General features: G+C 47.2%; 1 protein-coding gene across 1 annotated transcript in view; it reads left to right on the top strand.

Moving 5' to 3' along the window:
- Positions 1 to 19,844, top strand: part of LOC149457630 (O-acyltransferase like protein-like) — a 148,950-nt gene that overhangs the window by 49,567 nt on the left and 79,539 nt on the right. Inside the window, exons 3-5 of the mRNA XM_089683422.1 lie at positions 11,463 to 11,541; positions 17,604 to 17,742; positions 17,819 to 18,018. Coding sequence (XP_089539548.1) covers positions 11,463 to 11,541; positions 17,604 to 17,742; positions 17,819 to 18,018 — 418 coding nt within the window. The remainder of the gene's footprint in view (positions 1 to 11,462; positions 11,542 to 17,603; positions 17,743 to 17,818; positions 18,019 to 19,844) is intronic.

Raw genomic sequence — 19,844 nt, 5'->3', positions numbered from 1 at the left:
ACAGACACAGAATTGTTACTCGCACAGACACAGAATTGTTACTCAGGGCCACAGAATTCATACTCAGGGACAGACAGAATTGTTACTGAGTGCCAGAGAATTGTTACTCAGGGACAGACAGAATTGTTACTGAGTGCCAGAGAATTGTTACTCAGGGACAGACAGAATTGTTACTGAGTGCCAGAGAATTGTTACTCAGGGACAGACAGAATTGTTACTGAGTGCCAGAGAATTGTTACTCGCACAGACACAAAATTGTTACTTGCACAGACACAGAATTGTTACTCGCACAGACACAGAATTGTTACTCAGGGCCACAGAATTCATACTCAGGGATAGACAGAATTGTTACTGAGTGCCAGAGAATTGTTACTCAGGGACAGACAGAATTGTTACTGAGTGCCAGAGAATTGTTACTCAGGGACAGACAGAATTGTTACTGAGTGCCAGAGAATTGTTACTCGCACAGACACAAAATTGTTACTTGCACAGACACAGAATTGTTACTCGCACAGACACAGAATTGTTACTCAGGGCCACAGAATTCATACTCAGGGACAGACAGAATTGTTACTGAGTGCCAGAGAATTGTTACTCAGGGACAGACAGAATTGTTACTGAGTGCCAGAGAATTGTTACTCAGGGACAGACAGAATTGTTACTGAGTGCCAGAGAATTGTTACTCGCACAGACACAAAATTGTTACTTGCACAGACACAGAATTGTTACTCGCACAGACACAGAATTGTTACTCAGGGCCACAGAATTCATACTCAGGGATAGACAGAATTGTTACTGAGTGCCAGAGAATTGTTACTCAGGGACAGACAGAATTGTTACTGAGTGCCAGAGAATTGTTACTCAGGGACAGACAGAATTGTTACTGAGTGCCAGAGAATTGTTACTCGCACAGACACAAAATTGTTACTTGCACAGACACAGAATTGTTACTCGCACAGACACAGAATTGTTACTCAGGGCCACAGAATTCATACTCAGGGACAGACAGAATTGTTACTGAGTGCCAGAGAATTGTTACTCAGGGACAGACAGAATTGTTACTGAGTGCCAGAGAATTGTTACTCAGGGACAGACAGAATTGTTACTGAGTGCCAGAGAATTGTTACTCGCACAGACACAAAATTGTTACTTGCACAGACACAGAATTGTTACTCGCACAGACACAGAATTGTTACTCAGGGCCACAGAATTCATACTCAGGGACAGACAGAATTGTTACTGAGTGCCAGAGAATTGTTACTCAGGGACAGACAGAATTGTTACTGAGTGCCAGAGAATTGTTACTCGCACAGACACAAAATTGTTACTTGCACAGACACAGAATTGTTACTCGCACAGACACAGAATTGTTACTCAGGGCCACAGAATTCATACTCAGGGACAGACAGAATTGTTACTGAGTGCCAGAGAATTGTTACTCAGGGACAGACAGAATTGTTACTGAGTGCCAGAGAATTGTTACTCGCACAGACACAAAATTGTTACTTGCACAGACACAGAATTGTTACTCGCACAGACACAGAATTGTTACTCGCACAGACACATAATTGTTACTCAGGGCCACAGAATTCATACTCAGGGACAGACAGAATTGTTACTGAGTGCCAGAGAATTGTTACTCAGGGACACCTAATCGTTGAATTAAATAGTATGTCAGACAACATGCAGAGGAGTGGCAGAGGAGGCAATGTTTTAGGAGCGAGCAGACGTGGCAGCAGAGGAAGGGGTCGAGGCAGCAGTATTCGCAGCCAGAGGCCAGTGCTCCCGGTGTCATCCAGCGGTCGTGTCTCCACCGACAACCCTGCCGTCATTGATTGGTTGGCTCGGTCGTCTTCCTCTTCCCAGGTCACCTCTGACACCTACAGCCAACGGTCGGTGGGTACGTCAGACACAACCGTTAGTTGGCATGGCCCGGGACCAAGCCCACTGAAATCACGTGTCCTCTACCTGCCCCTGTCCTTTGCTGTTCCCTCACCAAGCGAAGTATCGCATGCTGTGGGCTCAGCCCCACTGTACAGTGAGGAAGAGCTAACAGAGGGCGGTCAGGAACGGGGGGAGACATCGGCCTTTTCAGCAGCCAAGCGAACAAGTACTGGCGAGGAGAGTGGCTCGGTAGCCGGTCTAGAGACAGGTCTGTCTCCTGACCCAGACGCAGCCGAGGGGGCTAGTAGTGAGGCGGAGACCCTACTTGATGATGAGGAGGTTGATCGCACTTGGCAGCCTCGTCGTCATCAGGCAATTTCTTCCGCATCATCAGGAGAAGAGGGTGGCAGCTTGGCAGCGAGCAAAACAGTCGGTGGGTTGCCCAGGAGACAGCAGCAGGGTCGCATCAGTGTCAGTGGAGCCAAACGTCCACGGAGTAGAGCACCAGCTCCACTGCAGCCTACCACCACGGCCAGTAGTGGTGCCGTTGCGCACGGAGGAAGTAGCAGTCAGCCAGTGAAGAGTAGCGGGGGCAAAGTTTCCTACTCGGTGGTGTGGCAATTTTTCCTCAAGCCGCCCGAGGAAGTAAACGTAGCCGTATGTCGACTATGTGGCCAGAAATGCAAGCGTGGCCAGGGGGCCCATGTTGGGACTACAGCGTTGCGTCAGCATATGCAGCGTCACCATTCGGTGGCCTGGGAAAACCGTGATAAACATACGGCGGTTCTGCCTGCCCCAGCCCCCGCTCCATCACCCGCTCCGTTACTTGCTCCGTCACCCGACGTCGTCAATCGCCCTCTATCAGCCAGTCAAGGCTCCAACACCTCTGCTGAGGGGAGTTGTCGCTCATTGGCATCTTCCGCTCGTTCAGATGCTCCTTCTCCTGCTACTCCTCTTCTCGGATTCCGTCAACAGTCTTTCTTGGAATCCGTATCCAAGAGACAACAGTTTGCGAGCACGCACCCGACGGTGCAAAAGCTGAACGTCCTCCTGTCCAAGTTGCTGGTGCTGCAGTCCCTCCCTTTCCAACTGGTGGACTCAGCACCTTTCCGAGAAATGATGGCTTGTGCCGCGCCGCGGTGGAGAGTGCCAAGCCGTCATTTCTTTGCCCAAAAGGCAGTGCCAGCCCTGCATTCACATGTAGAAGAGATGGTGGGCCAGTCTTTGAGCATGTCGGTCTCTGCCAAAGTGCACGGCAGCGCCGACGTGTGGAACTGTAACTACGGTCAGGGACAGTACATGTCATTTACGGCCCACTGGGTGAACGTGGTGCCGGCACAGCCGCACCAGCAACTTGGACAGGTCACGACGCTTTTGCCTCCACGTTTGCACGTCCTTGGTCCAGCAAGCATGTCCGCCTCTACCACCTCTTTTTCCGCCGTGTCCTCAGCCGCCACCCCCGTGCCAAGTCCCATTACCCGACCGGCATATCACATGTGCAGGGCGCAACGGTGTCACGCTGTGCTGCACCTGGTATGCCTTGGCGAACGTAGTCACACAGGGGAGGAACTGCTGAGTGTAATGAACAGAGAAATCGACAGATGGCTGTCTCCGCGCAAACTAAAAATCGGAACCATGTTGACTGACAACGGAAAGAACATGGTGTCTGCTCTGCGTCAAGGAAGGTTGTGCCATGCGCCATGCATGGCTCACGTGTTCAATCTGGTTGTCAAGCGGTTCCTAAAATCCACCATCCCACTGCAAGACATCCTTAAAATGTCACGTAAACTGTGCATGCATTTCAGCCATTCCTACACCGCAAAGAACACCCTCATTGAGCTGCAGCGGCAGAACGGAATTCCACAGCATCGCCTGATCTGCGACGTTGCAACAAGGTGGAATTCAACCCTACACATGTTAGACCGCCTTTACGAGCAGCGAAAGGCCATCACCGATTTCCTGATGTTACAAGCGGATAAAGGTACTCCCCTGTGTAACTTAGATGTCAGCCATTGGCAGCTCATGCGTGACACCTGCCGCTTGCTCAGGCCCTTTGAGGAGGCCACGCTATTCGTGAGTCGGCAGGACTATGGGATGAACGACGTCATTCCTCTGTTGCACGTCCTGGAACAAATGCTGTTAACAATGGCTGGTCAGGGTGCGGTAGACGTGGCGCACAGATCTCAACGCCACATGACCCCTGTGGGGGCAGGACAGGAAGAAGAGGAGGAGGTAGAGGAGGACATTTGTGCTCAGGAATTATTGAGTGAAATGGGTGGTTTTTCCACTCAGCGGACAGGAGTGGAGGAGCAGGAGCATCTGGTAGAGGAGGAGGAGGAGGAGACAGAGGACCCAGACGCACCGTGGCAGTATGCTGTGGAGATGGAGGCAGGGAGTCCCTCGCATTCCTTGGCACAAATGGCCCATAGCATGCTCGGTTGCTTGCGTAGCGACAGCCGAATAATAACCATCAGACAGAGGGATGACTTTTGGCTGTCCACCTTGTTGGACCCTCGCTACCGGTCCAAAATGGTGGCCTTTTTCACACCTGCTGAGAGGGAGGCCAAAATTACGTACTATAAAAACCACCTATGTAGTCAGTTGGTCTCTGCCTTTGTGCGCCAACGTCCATCCTCAGACACTGTGGGCCCTGTGCGCTCGCGTTCCGCTGGCATGGCAGCAGGGGAGGGGTGGGGTGGTAGGAGCAGTGGCAGCTCCACCAGCAGCGGCTGCCTCAGTCTGCAGTCGATGATGAGTAGCTTTCTTCACCAGCGCAGTGAGGAAACTACTAACCAGCCGCAGCAGCAGCAGCAGCATCAGGTGGACCTGGAGCAGGAGCTCAAACAACAGGCTTGGGCCTACTTGGACAGCACCCTGCCAACCGAGGTAGACAATCCCCTTGACTACTGGGCAACGAAACTTGACCTTTGGCCCCAACTAGCTGAATTTGCCCTTGAAAGGCTGTCATGCCCGGCCAGTAGCGTGGCATCGGAGCGCGTGTTTAGTGCGGCAGGAGGTATTGTAACTCCGCGGAGGACACGACTGTCCACCCAAAGTGTGGAGAGACTCACGTTTGTGAAAATGAATCAGGCGTGGATTAGTCTGGATTTCAAACCACCAGTTCCTGACACAACTGACTAAATCCGCCATGAATCATGCCTCAAACATGTGCCACTTTCAGGTCTCCTCACACTGCTGGTGTGTTTAATTTTTTGACATAGGGTGCTGGCAGATTACGGGCCTCACATAGCTGCTGCCAGGCCCCTAATCTGCCATAGGCCCCTATATACCGCCTCCTCATGCTGCTGCTAGGTCCAGAGTCTCTCATGGGTCCCTGTACGGCCTCCCATTGCTGCTGTCTCCATCGCCACACTCTGCTGCCATGTGCCACTTTCAGGTCTCTTCACACTGCTGGTGTGTTAAATTTTTTGACATAGGGTGCAGGCAGATTACGGGCCTCACATAGCTGCTGCCAGGCCCCTAATCTGCCATGGGCCCCTATATACCGCCTCCTCATGCTGCTGCCAAGTCCAGAGTCTCTCATGGGTCCCTGTACGGCCTCCCATTGCTGCTGTCTCCATCGCCACACTCTGCTGCCATGTGCCACTTTCAGGTCTCTTCACACTGCTGGTGTGTTAAATTTTTTGACATAGGGTGCAGGCAGATTACGGGCCTCACATAGCTGCTGCCAGGCCCCTAATCTGCCATGGGCCCCTATATACCGCCTCCTCATGCTGCTGCCAAGTCCAGAGTCTGTCATGGGTCCCTGTATGGCCTCCCATTGCTGCTGTCTCCATCGCCACACTCTGCTGCCATGTGCCACTTTCAGGTCTCTTCACACTGCTGGTGTGTTAAATTTTTTGACATAGGGTGCAGGCAGATTACGGGCCTCACATAGCTGCTGCCAGGCCCCTAATCTGCCATGGGCCCCTATATACCGCCTCCTCATGCTGCTGCCAAGTCTAGAGTCTGTCATGGGTCCCTGTACGGCCTCCCATTGCTGCTGTCTCCATCGCCACACTCTGCTGCCATGTGCCACTTTCAGGTCTCCTCACACTGCTGGTGTGTAGAATTTTTTGACATAGGGTGCTGGCAGATTATGGGCCTCCTATAGCTGCTGCCAGGCCCCTAATCTGCCATAGGCCCCTATATACCGCCTCCTCATGCTGCTGCCAGGTCCAGAGTCTCTCATGGGTCCCTGTACGGCCTCCCATTGCTGCTGTCTCCATCGCCACACTCTGCCATGTGCCACTTTCAGGTCTCCTCACACACTGCTGGTGTGTAGAATTTTTTGACATAGGGTGCTGGCAGATTATGGGCCTCCTATAGCTGCTGCCAGGCCCCTAATCTGCCATAGGCCCCTATATACCGCTTCCTCATGCTGCTGCCAGGTCCAGAGTCTCTCATGGGTCCCTGTACGGCCTCCCATTGCTGCTGTCTCCATCGCCACACTCTGCCATGTGCCACTTTCAGGTCTCCTCACACACTGCTGGTGTGTTACATTTTTTGACATAGGGTGCAGGCAGATTACGGGCCTCACATAGCTGCTGCCAGGCCCCTAATCTGCCATGGGCCCCTATATACCGCCTCCTCATGCTGCTGCCAAGTCTAGAGTCTCTCATGGGTCCCTGTACGGCCTCCCATTGCTGCTGTCTCCATCGCCACACTCTGCTGCCATGTGCCACTTTCAGGTCTCTTCACACTGCTGGTGTGTTAAATTTTTTGACATAGGGTGCAGGCAGATTACGGGCCTCACATAGCTGCTGCCAGGCCCCTAATCTGCCATGGGCCCCTATATACCGCCTCCTCATGCTGCTGCCAAGTCCAGAGTCTGTCATGGGTCCCTGTATGGCCTCCCATTGCTGCTGTCTCCATCGCCACACTCTGCTGCCATGTGCCACTTTCAGGTCTCTTCACACTGCTGGTGTGTTAAATTTTTTGACATAGGGTGCAGGCAGATTACGGGCCTCACATAGCTGCTGCCAGGCCCCTAATCTGCCATGGGCCCCTATATACCGCCTCCTCATGCTGCTGCCAAGTCTAGAGTCTGTCATGGGTCCCTGTACGGCCTCCCATTGCTGCTGTCTCCATCGCCACACTCTGCTGCCATGTGCCACTTTCAGGTCTCCTCACACTGCTGGTGTGTAGAATTTTTTGACATAGGGTGCTGGCAGATTATGGGCCTCCTATAGCTGCTGCCAGGCCCCTAATCTGCCATAGGCCCCTATATACCGCCTCCTCATGCTGCTGCCAGGTCCAGAGTCTCTCATGGGTCCCTGTACGGCCTCCCATTGCTGCTGTCTCCATCGCCACACTCTGCCATGTGCCACTTTCAGGTCTCCTCACACACTGCTGGTGTGTAGAATTTTTTGACATAGGGTGCTGGCAGATTATGGGCCTCCTATAGCTGCTGCCAGGCCCCTAATCTGCCATAGGCCCCTATATACCGCTTCCTCATGCTGCTGCCAGGTCCAGAGTCTCTCATGGGTCCCTGTACGGCCTCCCATTGCTGCTGTCTCCATCGCCACACTCTGCCATGTGCCACTTTCAGGTCTCCTCACACACTGCTGGTGTGTTACATTTTTTGACATAGGGTGCAGGCAGATTACGGGCCTCACATAGCTGCTGCCAGGCCCCTAATCTGCCATGGGCCCCTATATACCGCCTCCTCATGCTGCTGCCAAGTCTAGAGTCTCTCATGGGTCCCTGTACGGCCTCCCATTGCTGCTGTCTCCATCGCCACACTCTGCTGCCATGTGCCACTTTCAGGTCTCTTCACACTGCTGGTGTGTTAAATTTTTTGACATAGGGTGCAGGCAGATTACGGGCCTCACATAGCTGCTGCCAGGCCCCTAATCTGCCATGGGCCCCTATATACCGCCTCCTCATGCTGCTGCCAAGTCCAGAGTCTCTCATGGGTCCCTGTACGGCCTCCCATTGCTGCTGTCTCCATCGCCACACTCTGCTGCCATGTGCCACTTTCAGGTCTCTTCACACTGCTGGTGTGTTAAATTTTTTGACATAGGGTGCAGGCAGATTACGGGCCTCACATAGCTGCTGCCAGACATGTAATCTGCCATGGGCCCCCGTACCGACTCCTCATGCTGTGACGTTGCAACAAGGTGGAATTCAACCCTACATATGTTAGACCGCCTTTACGAACAGCTAAAGGCCATCACAGATTTCCTGATGTTAAAAGCGGATAAAGGTACTCCCTGTGTAACTTAGATGTCAGCCATTGGCAGCTCATGTGTGACACCTGCGCTTGCTCAGGCCCTTTGAGGAGGCCACGCTATTCGTGAGTCGGCAGGACTATGGGATGAATGAGGTCAAATCGGCCATGGGCCCCCGTACCGCCTGTTCACGCTGATGCTGGTCCCACAGTGTGACCTGGGTCCCTGTACGGCCTTCCATTGCTTCCACTCTGCCATGTGCCACTTTGAAATCTCCTCACACTCCTGCGGTTGTCCATTTTGTCATAGGTTGCTGGCAGATTACAGGCCTTCCATAGGTGCCACCAAGCCCCATATCGGCCATGGGCCCCCGTACCGCCTGGTCACGCTGCTGCTGGGCCCATAGTGTGACCTGGGTCCCTGTACCGCCTCCCATTGCTCCCACTCTGCCATGTGCCACTTTCAGGTCTCCTCACGCTCCTGCTGGTTTCCATTTTGTCATAGGTTGCTGTATGGCCTCCCATTGCTGCTGCCTCCACCGCCACACTGTGGCTCCAAACACTGGTTTTGGCCCCGTGACTGGCCAAAGGAGTGAAGTGTGCAGTGATTCTAAGATCGACGGCACTCATCTGCATGTCATACTGACAGACAGTATTATTTCTCTTCCCCAGCAGACTCCAAGGGCATTTAAATTAAAGGTACAGTGTTCTGCACTAATATTAAGTCTCTCTGAAGCCTAGAAACACCCTTTTTTAAGTTAAATTCACAGCGAATTTATTCGACTCGAATCGAATATTGTCCACGAATTCGCCGAATCAGTCGAATCGAATTTTTCATTTCTTCGCTCATCTCTAATTACGGGTAGGGTGGTATTTGGGTATCAGTAATATGTGTATGTATGAATGTAAGTTAGGGACCTTATATTATATGCTTCTTGAGTGTTAGAGACTGATGTGAATGTACAATATACAGTATCTCACAGAACTGAGTCCACCCCTCACATTTTTGTAAATATTTGATTCTAACTTTTCATGTGACAACACTGAAGAAATTACACTTTGCTACAATGTGACGTAGTCAGTGTACAGCTTGTATAACGTACATTTGCTATCCCCTCAAAATAACTCAACAAACAGCCATTAATGTCTAAACTGCTGGCAACAAAAGTAAGTACACCCCTAAGAGAAAATGTCCAAATTGGGCCCAATTAGCCATTTCCCTCCCCGGTGTCATAGTGTTACAAGGTCTCAAGTATGAATAGGGAGCAGGTGTGTTAAATTTGGTGTTATCGCTTTCACTCTCTCATACTGGTCACTGGAAGTTCAACATGGCACCTCATGGCAAATAACTCTCTGAGGATCTGGAAAAAAGAATTGTTGCTCTACATAAAGATGGCCTAGGCTATAAGAAGATTGCCAGAACCCTGAAACTGAGCTTCAGCACGGTAACCAAGACCATATAGAGGTTTAACAGGATAGGTTCCACTTAGAACAGGCCTCGCCATGGTCAACCAAGGAAGTTGAGTGCATGTACTCAGCGTCATATCCAGAGGTTGTCTTTGGGAAATTTTCTGCAGAGGTTGAAGGGGTGGGGTGAGCATGTCAGTGCTCAGACCATGCGCTGCACACTGCATCAAATTGATCTGCGTGGCTGCCATCCCAGAAGGAAGCCTCTTCTAAAGATGATGCACAAGAAACCCGCAAACAGTTTACTGAAGACAAGCAGACTAAGGACATGGATTACTGGATCCATGTCCTGTGGTCTGATGAGACCAAGATAAACTGATTTGGTTCAGATGGAATCAATGAAGATCCCGGAGTCCCTCTTAAGGATGGTATAGGAGCTGACAGCTCAGGGTGGATGGTTAACATCAAAGTTGGTGCTGTGTCTGGAGGATCCCTTTAAAGATATGGATGCAGCCTCTTCTGGGTAAGGGAATGGTCACGTGGGGGGCTCTGGGAAATTAAAAGCTCACCAAAGAGCAACAAAAGGAAATGCCCATAGTGTAGTATGTTAACGATCCAATAAATGTATTAAATGTATTAAAATGTGGATAAAGTGCAAACATACATGCAGCAAATTCCTGCTGTGGGTACAACAATCAGCCTAAAGAAATGCTATGAGCCCTGACCAGCTGGTGTAGGTATGATGGCCGCCGGACCTCCCTGATCCGGCGGCGTAACGTCACATTGTAGCAAAGTGTAATTTCTTCAGTGTTGTCACATGAAAAGTTAGAATCAAATATTTACAAAAATGTGAGGGGTGTACTCACTTCAGTGAGATACTGTGTGTATATTTACAGACCTGTAAAGCGCTGCATAAATTGACGGCGCTATATAAGTACCAGAAATATAAATAAATAAAATAACAAAAAGTGTGAGGTCCCCCTAAAAATCCATACCAGACACTAAGGGCCGGTTCACACTATGCCTGGATCTGAATTGCACAGGAACACGCTGTGTGTTCATATGCGGGTCTATGCAGTGCGATTTCAAGCCCTTTCATTTGAACAGGCAGAAGTCACACCACACCGTGCTAAAAGTAGTGCATGCACTACTTTTTTTAAATGCACGGCAACCGCATTGCATGGTACTTTGTGCCAGGTGGTTTGGTGTGGGCCAGTGCGGACAAACACAATGCGTTCACGACCTGTGTTTGGGGTGTCGTTAACTTTAACTGACCTTCTGAGCAGATTGCAAGGGCATTGCGATCAGAATGCAGTGTGGGAAGCTGCATGGGAACGTGACTCTCCCGCACTGCATTCTAGTAGGAACAAGCCCTTAATCAGAACATGCAGCCTGGCTGGCCAGGAAATTAGTGGGGATTGTGCAGCCCTCACATTCCCTCAACATGGGAGGACGTGGGCCCCTTCCCCACAACCCTTGTCCAGTGGATGGGGGGGGGGGGGAGTCTGTAGATGGGGACCTTGGAATTTTGAAGTCCCTGCTCCTAGATACTGCCCCCCCAATGGAATGAGTATGGGTGCAAAGTGATCCCACTCATTCACAGATAAAAAAGTTGTAACCGAGAAATTAAGATACGCAAATGTCTGACAAGTCCTTTATTTAAAATAAAATCCCTCCAAAATGTCCCTACATTGTAAATCCATGGTCAATTACAATGTCCGCCACCCAGCAACTCAAAAAACCCCCCCAAAAAAACCTGATGACCCAGCACACGTGACCAATCCCAACCAGAACACTAACCAAATGAGATCCCCAAGCTGTCATCAGCTATATAAGGGGAGGGGCAGTGATAATGGCGTTATCATTGATCAAATATGGTCTAAGTCCAAACCAAACCATCCGCTCATCCCTATTGGTCACCAACCTGCCACAGCCTGATTATTATTTGTTAAAATATTGATTTATATTACAATATTCTCCTATTATTATTATTTTACAGGAAGGAATAAAGTTTGTGACTGGGATATGTGTTCCTGATTCCTGTACTAGCCAAGATATCACCTTATTGGCCTCCATAGGTAAACTAAATGATGTGGTTATTCAGAGCTATATGCAAGTGTGATGGGCCCTGGAGCAAAATGATTAAGGGGCCCCTGAGTCTCTCTAATCTCAACCTCAGAGGCAATTATTTTAGTGAACTGGTATACTGATTTCAAAGCATTTGTAGAGGATTATGATCTTCAAGCAGAACTAAAGCCAAAAGTTCTTTTTCATTTTGGATAGAGTAAGGGAAGATTTCCCTTAACTTCCTGCCCCATGGCCTCAACAGCAAAGGAGAGAAAATCCCTCCAAAATGAGGGAATCCCCAGATGTCCCCAGAACTAGTGTCCCTATTGAGAGATTTCCCCTCTTCCTGTTCTGATAACAGTCACCAGGATACTGTAAATAAAGAGGGTGAATCTTCATAACGGTGACATAGACAGTAATAAAACATGAAAAGGGTTCTAATACTTCTCTATCCAAAATGTAATGTGCCATTAAACCCAAAAATGTATTATATTGCAACTTAACAATTCGTAGATGTGATGGCTATATTAATTTTCTTTTTTTTCCCCTTTATTTTCACCTAGTGATCCAGCCAGTACTTCAGTTATTTTTCAACTTCCTTAAACAGACCAAGCTGTCCAGCAAAAGTGGCAGTTAGAAGGTAGAGACAAGCCATTTACCACTGACAGGGGTGCTTACAATAATCAGATTTTAATTATTTATGTAAAACCTTTATCCCACAAAGAAAAAAAAAATGGTTGCTATAATTGCTTAAAGCAGAACACTGGACATGTCCTTGTTGCTGATTTCCTACCTTCACTGAATATGTCATCTATCTTCTGGTTCACTCAGTAGTTGCTCTGAAATGGCCTATTCATTTTCAAATCAAACCGTTAATTCTGTTTAGTTTCTTGTAAGACCAATGGCTGCTGTGCCTCCTATTCCCCAGCTATTGGTCTTGGCACATCCTTTCTGTAGTTCTTTTCTCCAGGTAGCAGTGATGTAATTCTGCCCCACCTGCAGTGGTTGGCTCAATCAAAATGTACAAGCCTAGTGTACCCGCCCACATTCACTACAATTCCCTGTGATTGATGGGAGCTGTAGTTTCCTTTTACTTCAGAGAGATAGGAGAGGTTATGATGAATTCCAGCTGTACCTCCTTGGCAGAGCAGATGCTGTTGTCTTTAAAATTAGAGATGAGGTCATGAAAATTCAATAAGACTTTTCTCCTAAGTGGTAAGGTTTTTCCAAAATGTATTAAGTGTTTTGTGTACGGTGGGATGGGGGTACTAATGGGTGATTATTTTGCCTATCCCGGAGTTCTTATTTTAAACCTGTTAGCTAGAGTTCAGCTTAAATTTATTAATGAAATCCAACTAAATCTGCTAGTGCACTAATACCGCCATCTCTCCAGATTGACAATGCTGCTGTCTCCAAGGATGTCTCCATTGCTCCTCCATCTAGAGTGGAGACATCCCAAGACAGGAAGTTTGTACTATAAAGGCAAAAGATGGTCATCACTTCAGAATAAACAATCAGTGTCTGCATCTTTATTAAATGTACATTAACAAGGTAAAAACAGCCAACGCATTTCAGAGCTTGGTCCTTAGTCATGGCTGGAAGTTTTTACTATCTGGATCACCAAGTGAAAAAATAAAAAAATAAAAAAAACTGAATGCTGCAATATATAATTTTTTTTTGTTTTTGGCTTTAATAGTGCTTTGAAACGTTTTTAGCTTTTTTTTATACTTTCATTTACATTTTATGAATTTACCAAATGCTATTGTAATCTTCATAAATTACGAATATTTTCTGGGCCCCATAGCAGCTACCTGTTCTTGTGAAAAATAAAAGGATACTAAGACAGTGGCATTGGAATTTGTTTTTGGGTGACGGTTGCAGGTACATTCCTCTTTCCATTCACTAGTATTGGTGGATTACATGCTCTACCTCCCTCTCTGCTCTCCTCCACCTCCAATATTTCACTACCTACCTGTGAGGTCCCTTCTCTCCTACTCTGCTGTCATCTTTGTATTTCACTTTCATTCAATGTGACTTCTTTACCCCTGACTCTCCTCCAATGCCAGTCTGCCCTGCCTCCTACTATATTCCCCCTCGTGTTCCATCATTGGTGATTTTTGGAGTTTTCTAAAAGTGCAAAGGGCCTTTAATGGCCACTAGCTCTTTTTAAGTATCATGGACTTGTTTCTTGTGCCTATCAGCTTCATTATATTATTTTATTTTAACACAGAAAGAAGAAAGTAAATAGCACAATAAAAAGGTAAAATAAAAAATGTAAAGTGACAGTACACAACTGATTGCCGTGTCCCAGCTATTAAATGTTTTGCCCCTGTTGCATTGTATTTTTAATATTGTAATGCACAGGTGTCAAACACAAGGTCCACAGACCAAATCTGGCCTGCCAGGTCCTTTCATGTGGCCTTCGCACCTCTCTTGCAGCTGTGGCACCTCTCTCGTCTCTGCCCCCCTCCCGGGTCTCAGCAGTTGGCAGCAGAGAGGACAGAACTCCTCCTACAGATCCTGCTCCTCTCTGTGCTGCTGAAGCACTCCCTTGTCTCTAACTGCCCTAGTCCCAGCATTCAGCTGACTCCAGCCCCCCTCTGGTCCTCCTCCAGACCCTGCACACTCTGCTTCCCAGCTCCAACCCCAGCTTCTTCCTGGCAGCAGCACAAGATAAGAGGGTGGTAGTGCACTGTGATGTAAGGGAGGGTGGGGGATGCTTGACTTCTGATGGCGGGGGTTCTTGACATCTGATGGAAGGTGGGGGTGCTCTGGACATCTAGTCTTACAGATACAACTGGCCTTTTGAGGGCAACCATAATACTGCTGGGGCCCTTGATGAAATTGAGTATGGCACCCCTGTGTCTACCAACAGCTAGTGCCAGTGTGGTGCTGCAGCAGCAACTTGTTTATTGTGTGCTTTGGTATGTCCCCTTGTCTCCTACTCCTGTTAAATGCTAGTTAATACAGTCCTAGCTAGACCCTCGCAGTTTTCTCATGCTTCCTCAATTTAGTTTTAGTTCATCACAGAGACAAGGTTTAGGAAAGTCATTGTCTTCACACACTTCAAAAGACAGGTAGCTGTATTGACAGCTACGTTGGATTCAACTTCTATGTCTTACTATGGAGTTAGCCTGTAGATTCTGCAAGCGGCCATAGAAAGATTGAGATCTATGGAGGTATGTCATTACATACATTGCCATTTGAAACAGAACAATGATTAAATGCACAAAAGAGGAAAGGACACTATAAGAAATAAAAAGTAAAAAGAGTGAAAAGAATCAGTTTACCTCTTAAATGTAAGCAAATTTTGCCTAAGTTTCTGCAGACTTTTGACAATGTCCAAAGTCACTTAGCTCATCCATTCTACTCACCTCTTCTGTGTCCACTCTATTCCTCCTCCTCCTTGATGTTCTCCTAGTATTGCTATTTCCTTTCCCTCTGCTACTTCTTCCCAAAGTTTTCAGTGTGTTTCATCTCTGTCTTATTAGCTGCCCAGATCTCCGCATCTACTGAGTGTTTAATATGTATAATGTGACGTATGTATTGCACATTTCTTATTTTTAGAATGTACGTAGGTGCTCTCTATCCCTCAATAACCTCAATAAAGGATATTGTTGATGTTGTTTATATTGAGCTACATTTTGATCCACGTATAGGCAGGCTGGTTGTATAGAAGTTGACCTACCAATTGATTTCTGTGCAACCAGCTTGTCAGGTTTTTTCCTGAATGATCAGTGCCGCTGGCTATAACCAGAGGTGCTGATCAGTGTATTCTGAGGACGGGGAAGTCTCCCCACCATCAGAACACTATAGCACTGCAGTAGTGATTCCCCCATCCACATTGAGTGTGTGGATGGAGGAACTGGATCATTTTTTTCCTTCAACCTGCTGGTTAGTACAAAAAAAATTGTTAATCTATGGCCAGCTTAAAGTATAACTAAAGGCATTTTTTTTTGTTTTGGATGGAGTGGAGAGGTATTAGAAAACCTGTCAGTTTTTATTGCTGTCTGGACCCCTGTTTAGGAGATTCACCCTCTCTATGTGTCCTGTTTACCATTATCATTCAAAGTGAAAGTAAAAGAAAATACATAGTTACATAGTTAGTCTGACTGAAAAAAGACAAAAGTCTTTCTTTCATCCAGTTCAACCATTAAAAAAAAAAAAAGTTATAATCCTATACCCACAGTTGATCCAGAGGAAGGCAAAAAAAACAGCAAAGCATGATCCAATTTTCTCCTGCAGGGAAAAAAATTCCTTCCTGATCCCCGAGAGGCAATCCGATATTCCCCGGATCAACTTTACCTATGTTAGTATCCAGTTATATTCTGTGTATCCAAGAAAGAATCCAGGACTTTTTTAAAGCAATCCACTGAGCTGGGCAGAACCAACTCTTGAGGGAGTCTATTCCACATTTTCACAGCTCTCACTGTGAAGAAACCTTTCCGTGTTTGGAGATTACATTTCTTTTCCTCCAGAAGTAAAGAGTGCCCCCTTGTCCTCTGTGATGACCTCAGGGTGAATAACTCTACACCGAGTTCACTATATGAACCACTGATGTATTTATACATGGAGATCATATCCCCCCTTATGTATTATACATGGAGATCATATCCCCCCTTATGTATTATACATGGAGATCATATCCCCCTTATGTATTATACATGGAGATCATATCCCCCCTTATGTATTATACATGGAGACCATATCCCCCCTTATGTATTATACATGGAGATCATATCCCCCTTATGTATTATACATGGAGATCATATCCCCCCTTATGTATTATACATGGAGATCATATCCCCCCTTATGTATTATACATGTTGATCATATCCCCCTTATGTATTATACATGGAGATCATATCCCCCCTTATGTATTATACATGGAGATCATATCCCCCCTTATGTATTATACATGGAGATCATATCCCCCTTATGTATTATACATGGAGATCATATCCCCCTTATGTATTATACATGGAGATCATATCCCCCCTTATGTATTATACATGGAGATCATATCCCCCTTATGTATTATACATGGAGATCATATCCCCCTTATGTATTATACATGGTGATCATACCCCCTTATGTATTATACATGGAGATCATATCCCCCCTTATGTATTATACATGGAGATCATATCCCCCCTTATGTATTATACATGTTGATCATATCCCCCCTTATGTATTATACATGGTGATCATATCCCCCCTTATGTATTATACATGGAGATCATATCCCCCCTTATGTATTATACATGGAGATCATATCCCCCCTTATGTATTATACATGGTGATCATACCCCCTTATGTATTATACATGGAGATCATATCCCCCCTTAATCTACTCTTCTCAAGAGAGAATAAATTCAGTTCCTCCAATCTTTCCTCATAGCTGAGCTCCTCCATGCCTCTTATCAGTTTGGTTGTCCTTCTCTGTATTTTCTCCAGTTCCCCAATGTTCTTTTTGTGAATTGGTGCCCAAAACTGAACTGCATATTCCAGATGAGGTCTTACTAATGATTTGTACCGGAGGTAAAATGATATCTCTCTCTCTGGAGTCTATACCTCTTTTAGTACAAGAGAGGATTTTTCTCGCTTTAGAAACTGCAGCTTGGTATTGCATGCCATTATTAAGCTTGTGATCTACGAGAACTCCCAGATCCTTCTCCACCATTGATTCCCCCAGTTGTCCTTAGAAAAGTAATAGAGGGGAAATCTTCCAATGGAGGACACTAGTTCTGGTGACCTGGGGGCCCCCAAGGAATTTCCTAAATTTGCTCCCATTTCCTGTTTGGCTATGGTACAGGAAGTGAAGGGAAATCCCAGCAATTAGTTATAACCCTCCCTTACTCTATCCAAAATAAAGAAAAAGTGTTGCCTATAGTTCTACTTTAAGGATAACAGACTAATTACGCATACTGTATGGTGATATGACTATGGTGGCAGTTCTCTATAAGGTGTAGCGTACTTTATCCTTTTTTATTGGCTATTGCACTCTGTATTGTTAGAAAACTACCTGGCATAAGTTAGAATTCTTTAATCTCAATAATAATTATTTTGCCAGGCCTGTTCAGATATAAGAACGCACCATTCCTGGCCGCTCTGCCCACTTTCATCATCCAGAATGAAACTGCTGTCACGGTAGCCAATACAGTCTGCTCCCGAGGCCTCTTCCCAGCAAATCCATTTGCCATTGTTTGCCTGTAAGTATAAGCTTAATACCACATTAGTGTTCCATAAGCTGGAAGTATCAATAATTCTGCTCTGTGCTCCCGGCAGGTTCCTCAGTGGAGTTCTGATCATCTTGCCAATAATTGGATCCATTTACACTGCAGTTCTTCACTTCAAAGACTCGTCTCCATTAGCTCAGTGTCAGGGCATTATTTTGCACAGGAAACCGAGAGCTCTGGACCAAGATAATCCGGCCATCAAATCTCCTTCCCCCCTGGAGGAGGACTACAGCAATGAGAAGACACCAAGTAATCTACAGTCGATACATAAATACCCATTTCACACTGAATTGCCCAGATCATTCGGTAGATTGCTCAGTGAAATTACAAAGAAATACAGTCATTTATGTCTTTAATACAACAGACAAAACATCTCCAACGGCTAGATTAAATTGAACCTCTGCTTTGTTCAGACTGAACAAAGCAACAGGTTCACTTTGATGCCAGTCCCACCAGCATCTTAACTCACCTTCCCATTTCTCACCTGCTGTTGTGTTTAGTGGGAAAATAAAAACCTGGTACTTCTGAGTATAGAGAACATTGAGTTACTCCCTTTCCTCCCACGTAACACCCCGGGACTTGGCATTTGACCACTGAGGCCCCAATATTGCAACATGGGGGTGATGGGAGCAGGAGGAGCTAGGCTTCTGAGAGTGGGCAGCACAGTAAGCTGAGCTGCTGAGTGACTTTTGGGAGGGGGGAAGCAGAGGAAGCTGAGCTCCTGAGTCATTATTGGGAAGAGGGAAGCAGAGGGTGAGCTACTTGGTCACCACGGATAGTGGGGAACAGGATAAGCTAAACTGCTGAGTGACTGTTGGGAGGGGGGAAGCAGAGGACGCTGAGCTCCTGAGTCATTATTAGGAGGAGGGAAGCAGAGGAGGGTGAGCTACCTAGTCATTATTGGGAGGAGGGAAGCTGTCAGGGCTATGACCAGAGGTGTGTGGACTGACACAGGGAAACGCAGGCTTCAGATATGGTAAAAACAATATGATTTATTAAGACTAACAATACAAAACGCAGTGCAAAACTAAACATAAACACAGTGCAAACAAAGCAAACCAAACCACCCACCGATAACAATACATACAATACAAAGAGTAGTCAGGCAGGCCGGGTCAGTAGCAAATGGGCAAATGGAGTACCAGGAACAGGCGGGAGAGTGGTCGGGGTCACAAGCTGGGTTCAGTAACTCATGGGCAGCGCGGTGCAGAGGGTCGGGCAGAGAATGGTCAGGGTCACAAGCCAGGGATCAAACAGGAGAAGTCAGCAGAGGTCAGGATCAGGCAGGGTCGGCAACAAGTCAGGCAGAAACAGGAACAGGAACACAGGATACAAGATACCGGGGCCCATGGAAAAACACACACCAAGGCCCTGACTGTGAGTCTGGCCATTCCTTAAATACAACCCCTGCAATCAGCTTCAGGTGTTTGGCTGACTGCAGGGGTGAGTCTCTGATTGCTGAGAGCACCCGCTGGCCAGCCCTGGTACTGCAGCCCACAAGGCAGGTGAGTCCCACCATTATTGGCAAGTCCATTCCTGACAGAAGCAGAGGGTGAGCTACTTACTCACCATGGATAGTGGGGAGCAGGTTAAGATAAACTGCTGAGTCAATTTGGGGGACGGGGAAGCAGATAGAGTTCATCTCCTGAGAGGCAGGAACAGGGTGAGCTGAGATATCACTGTGAGGGGGAGTAGAAAAGCAGAAAGGGGGGGTGCAGGTTAAAACGGTAGCAAAGTTTCTTTTAAAAAAATTATTTCCTCTGCAAGGTAATATAATGTGCTAGTATGCATCGCATCTTCACCCAGTCTTCCTTCCAGGTTTGCGGACTCTGGCCATCTGAGTGGCCGAGCCGCGATGACGTCACTCCTGTGCATACAAGCTGGGAGCCCCAGCCACGGTACACATCTCTGAAGGAACAGCGCGGGTATGCCGTTCCTTCAGAGTGCATGCATAGGTGATGTCTCCGGCTGCTGCTCTCTGGAATATCTCCTAAATGGTGCATGTTTGGGAGATATTCATTTTACCTACAGGTAAGCTTTATTATAAGCCTATCTATAGGTAAAAGTCAAAGAAC

Source organism: Staurois parvus, unplaced genomic scaffold, assembly GCF_062004578.1.
Source record: "Staurois parvus isolate SC_StPar_1 unplaced genomic scaffold, SC_StPar_1.0 ptg000310l, whole genome shotgun sequence".
In the NCBI taxonomy this organism is placed as follows: Eukaryota; Metazoa; Chordata; class Amphibia; order Anura; family Ranidae; genus Staurois; species Staurois parvus.
The sequence above is the reverse complement of the archived record's forward strand: the minus strand, read 5'-3'. Positions and strand labels throughout refer to the sequence as shown.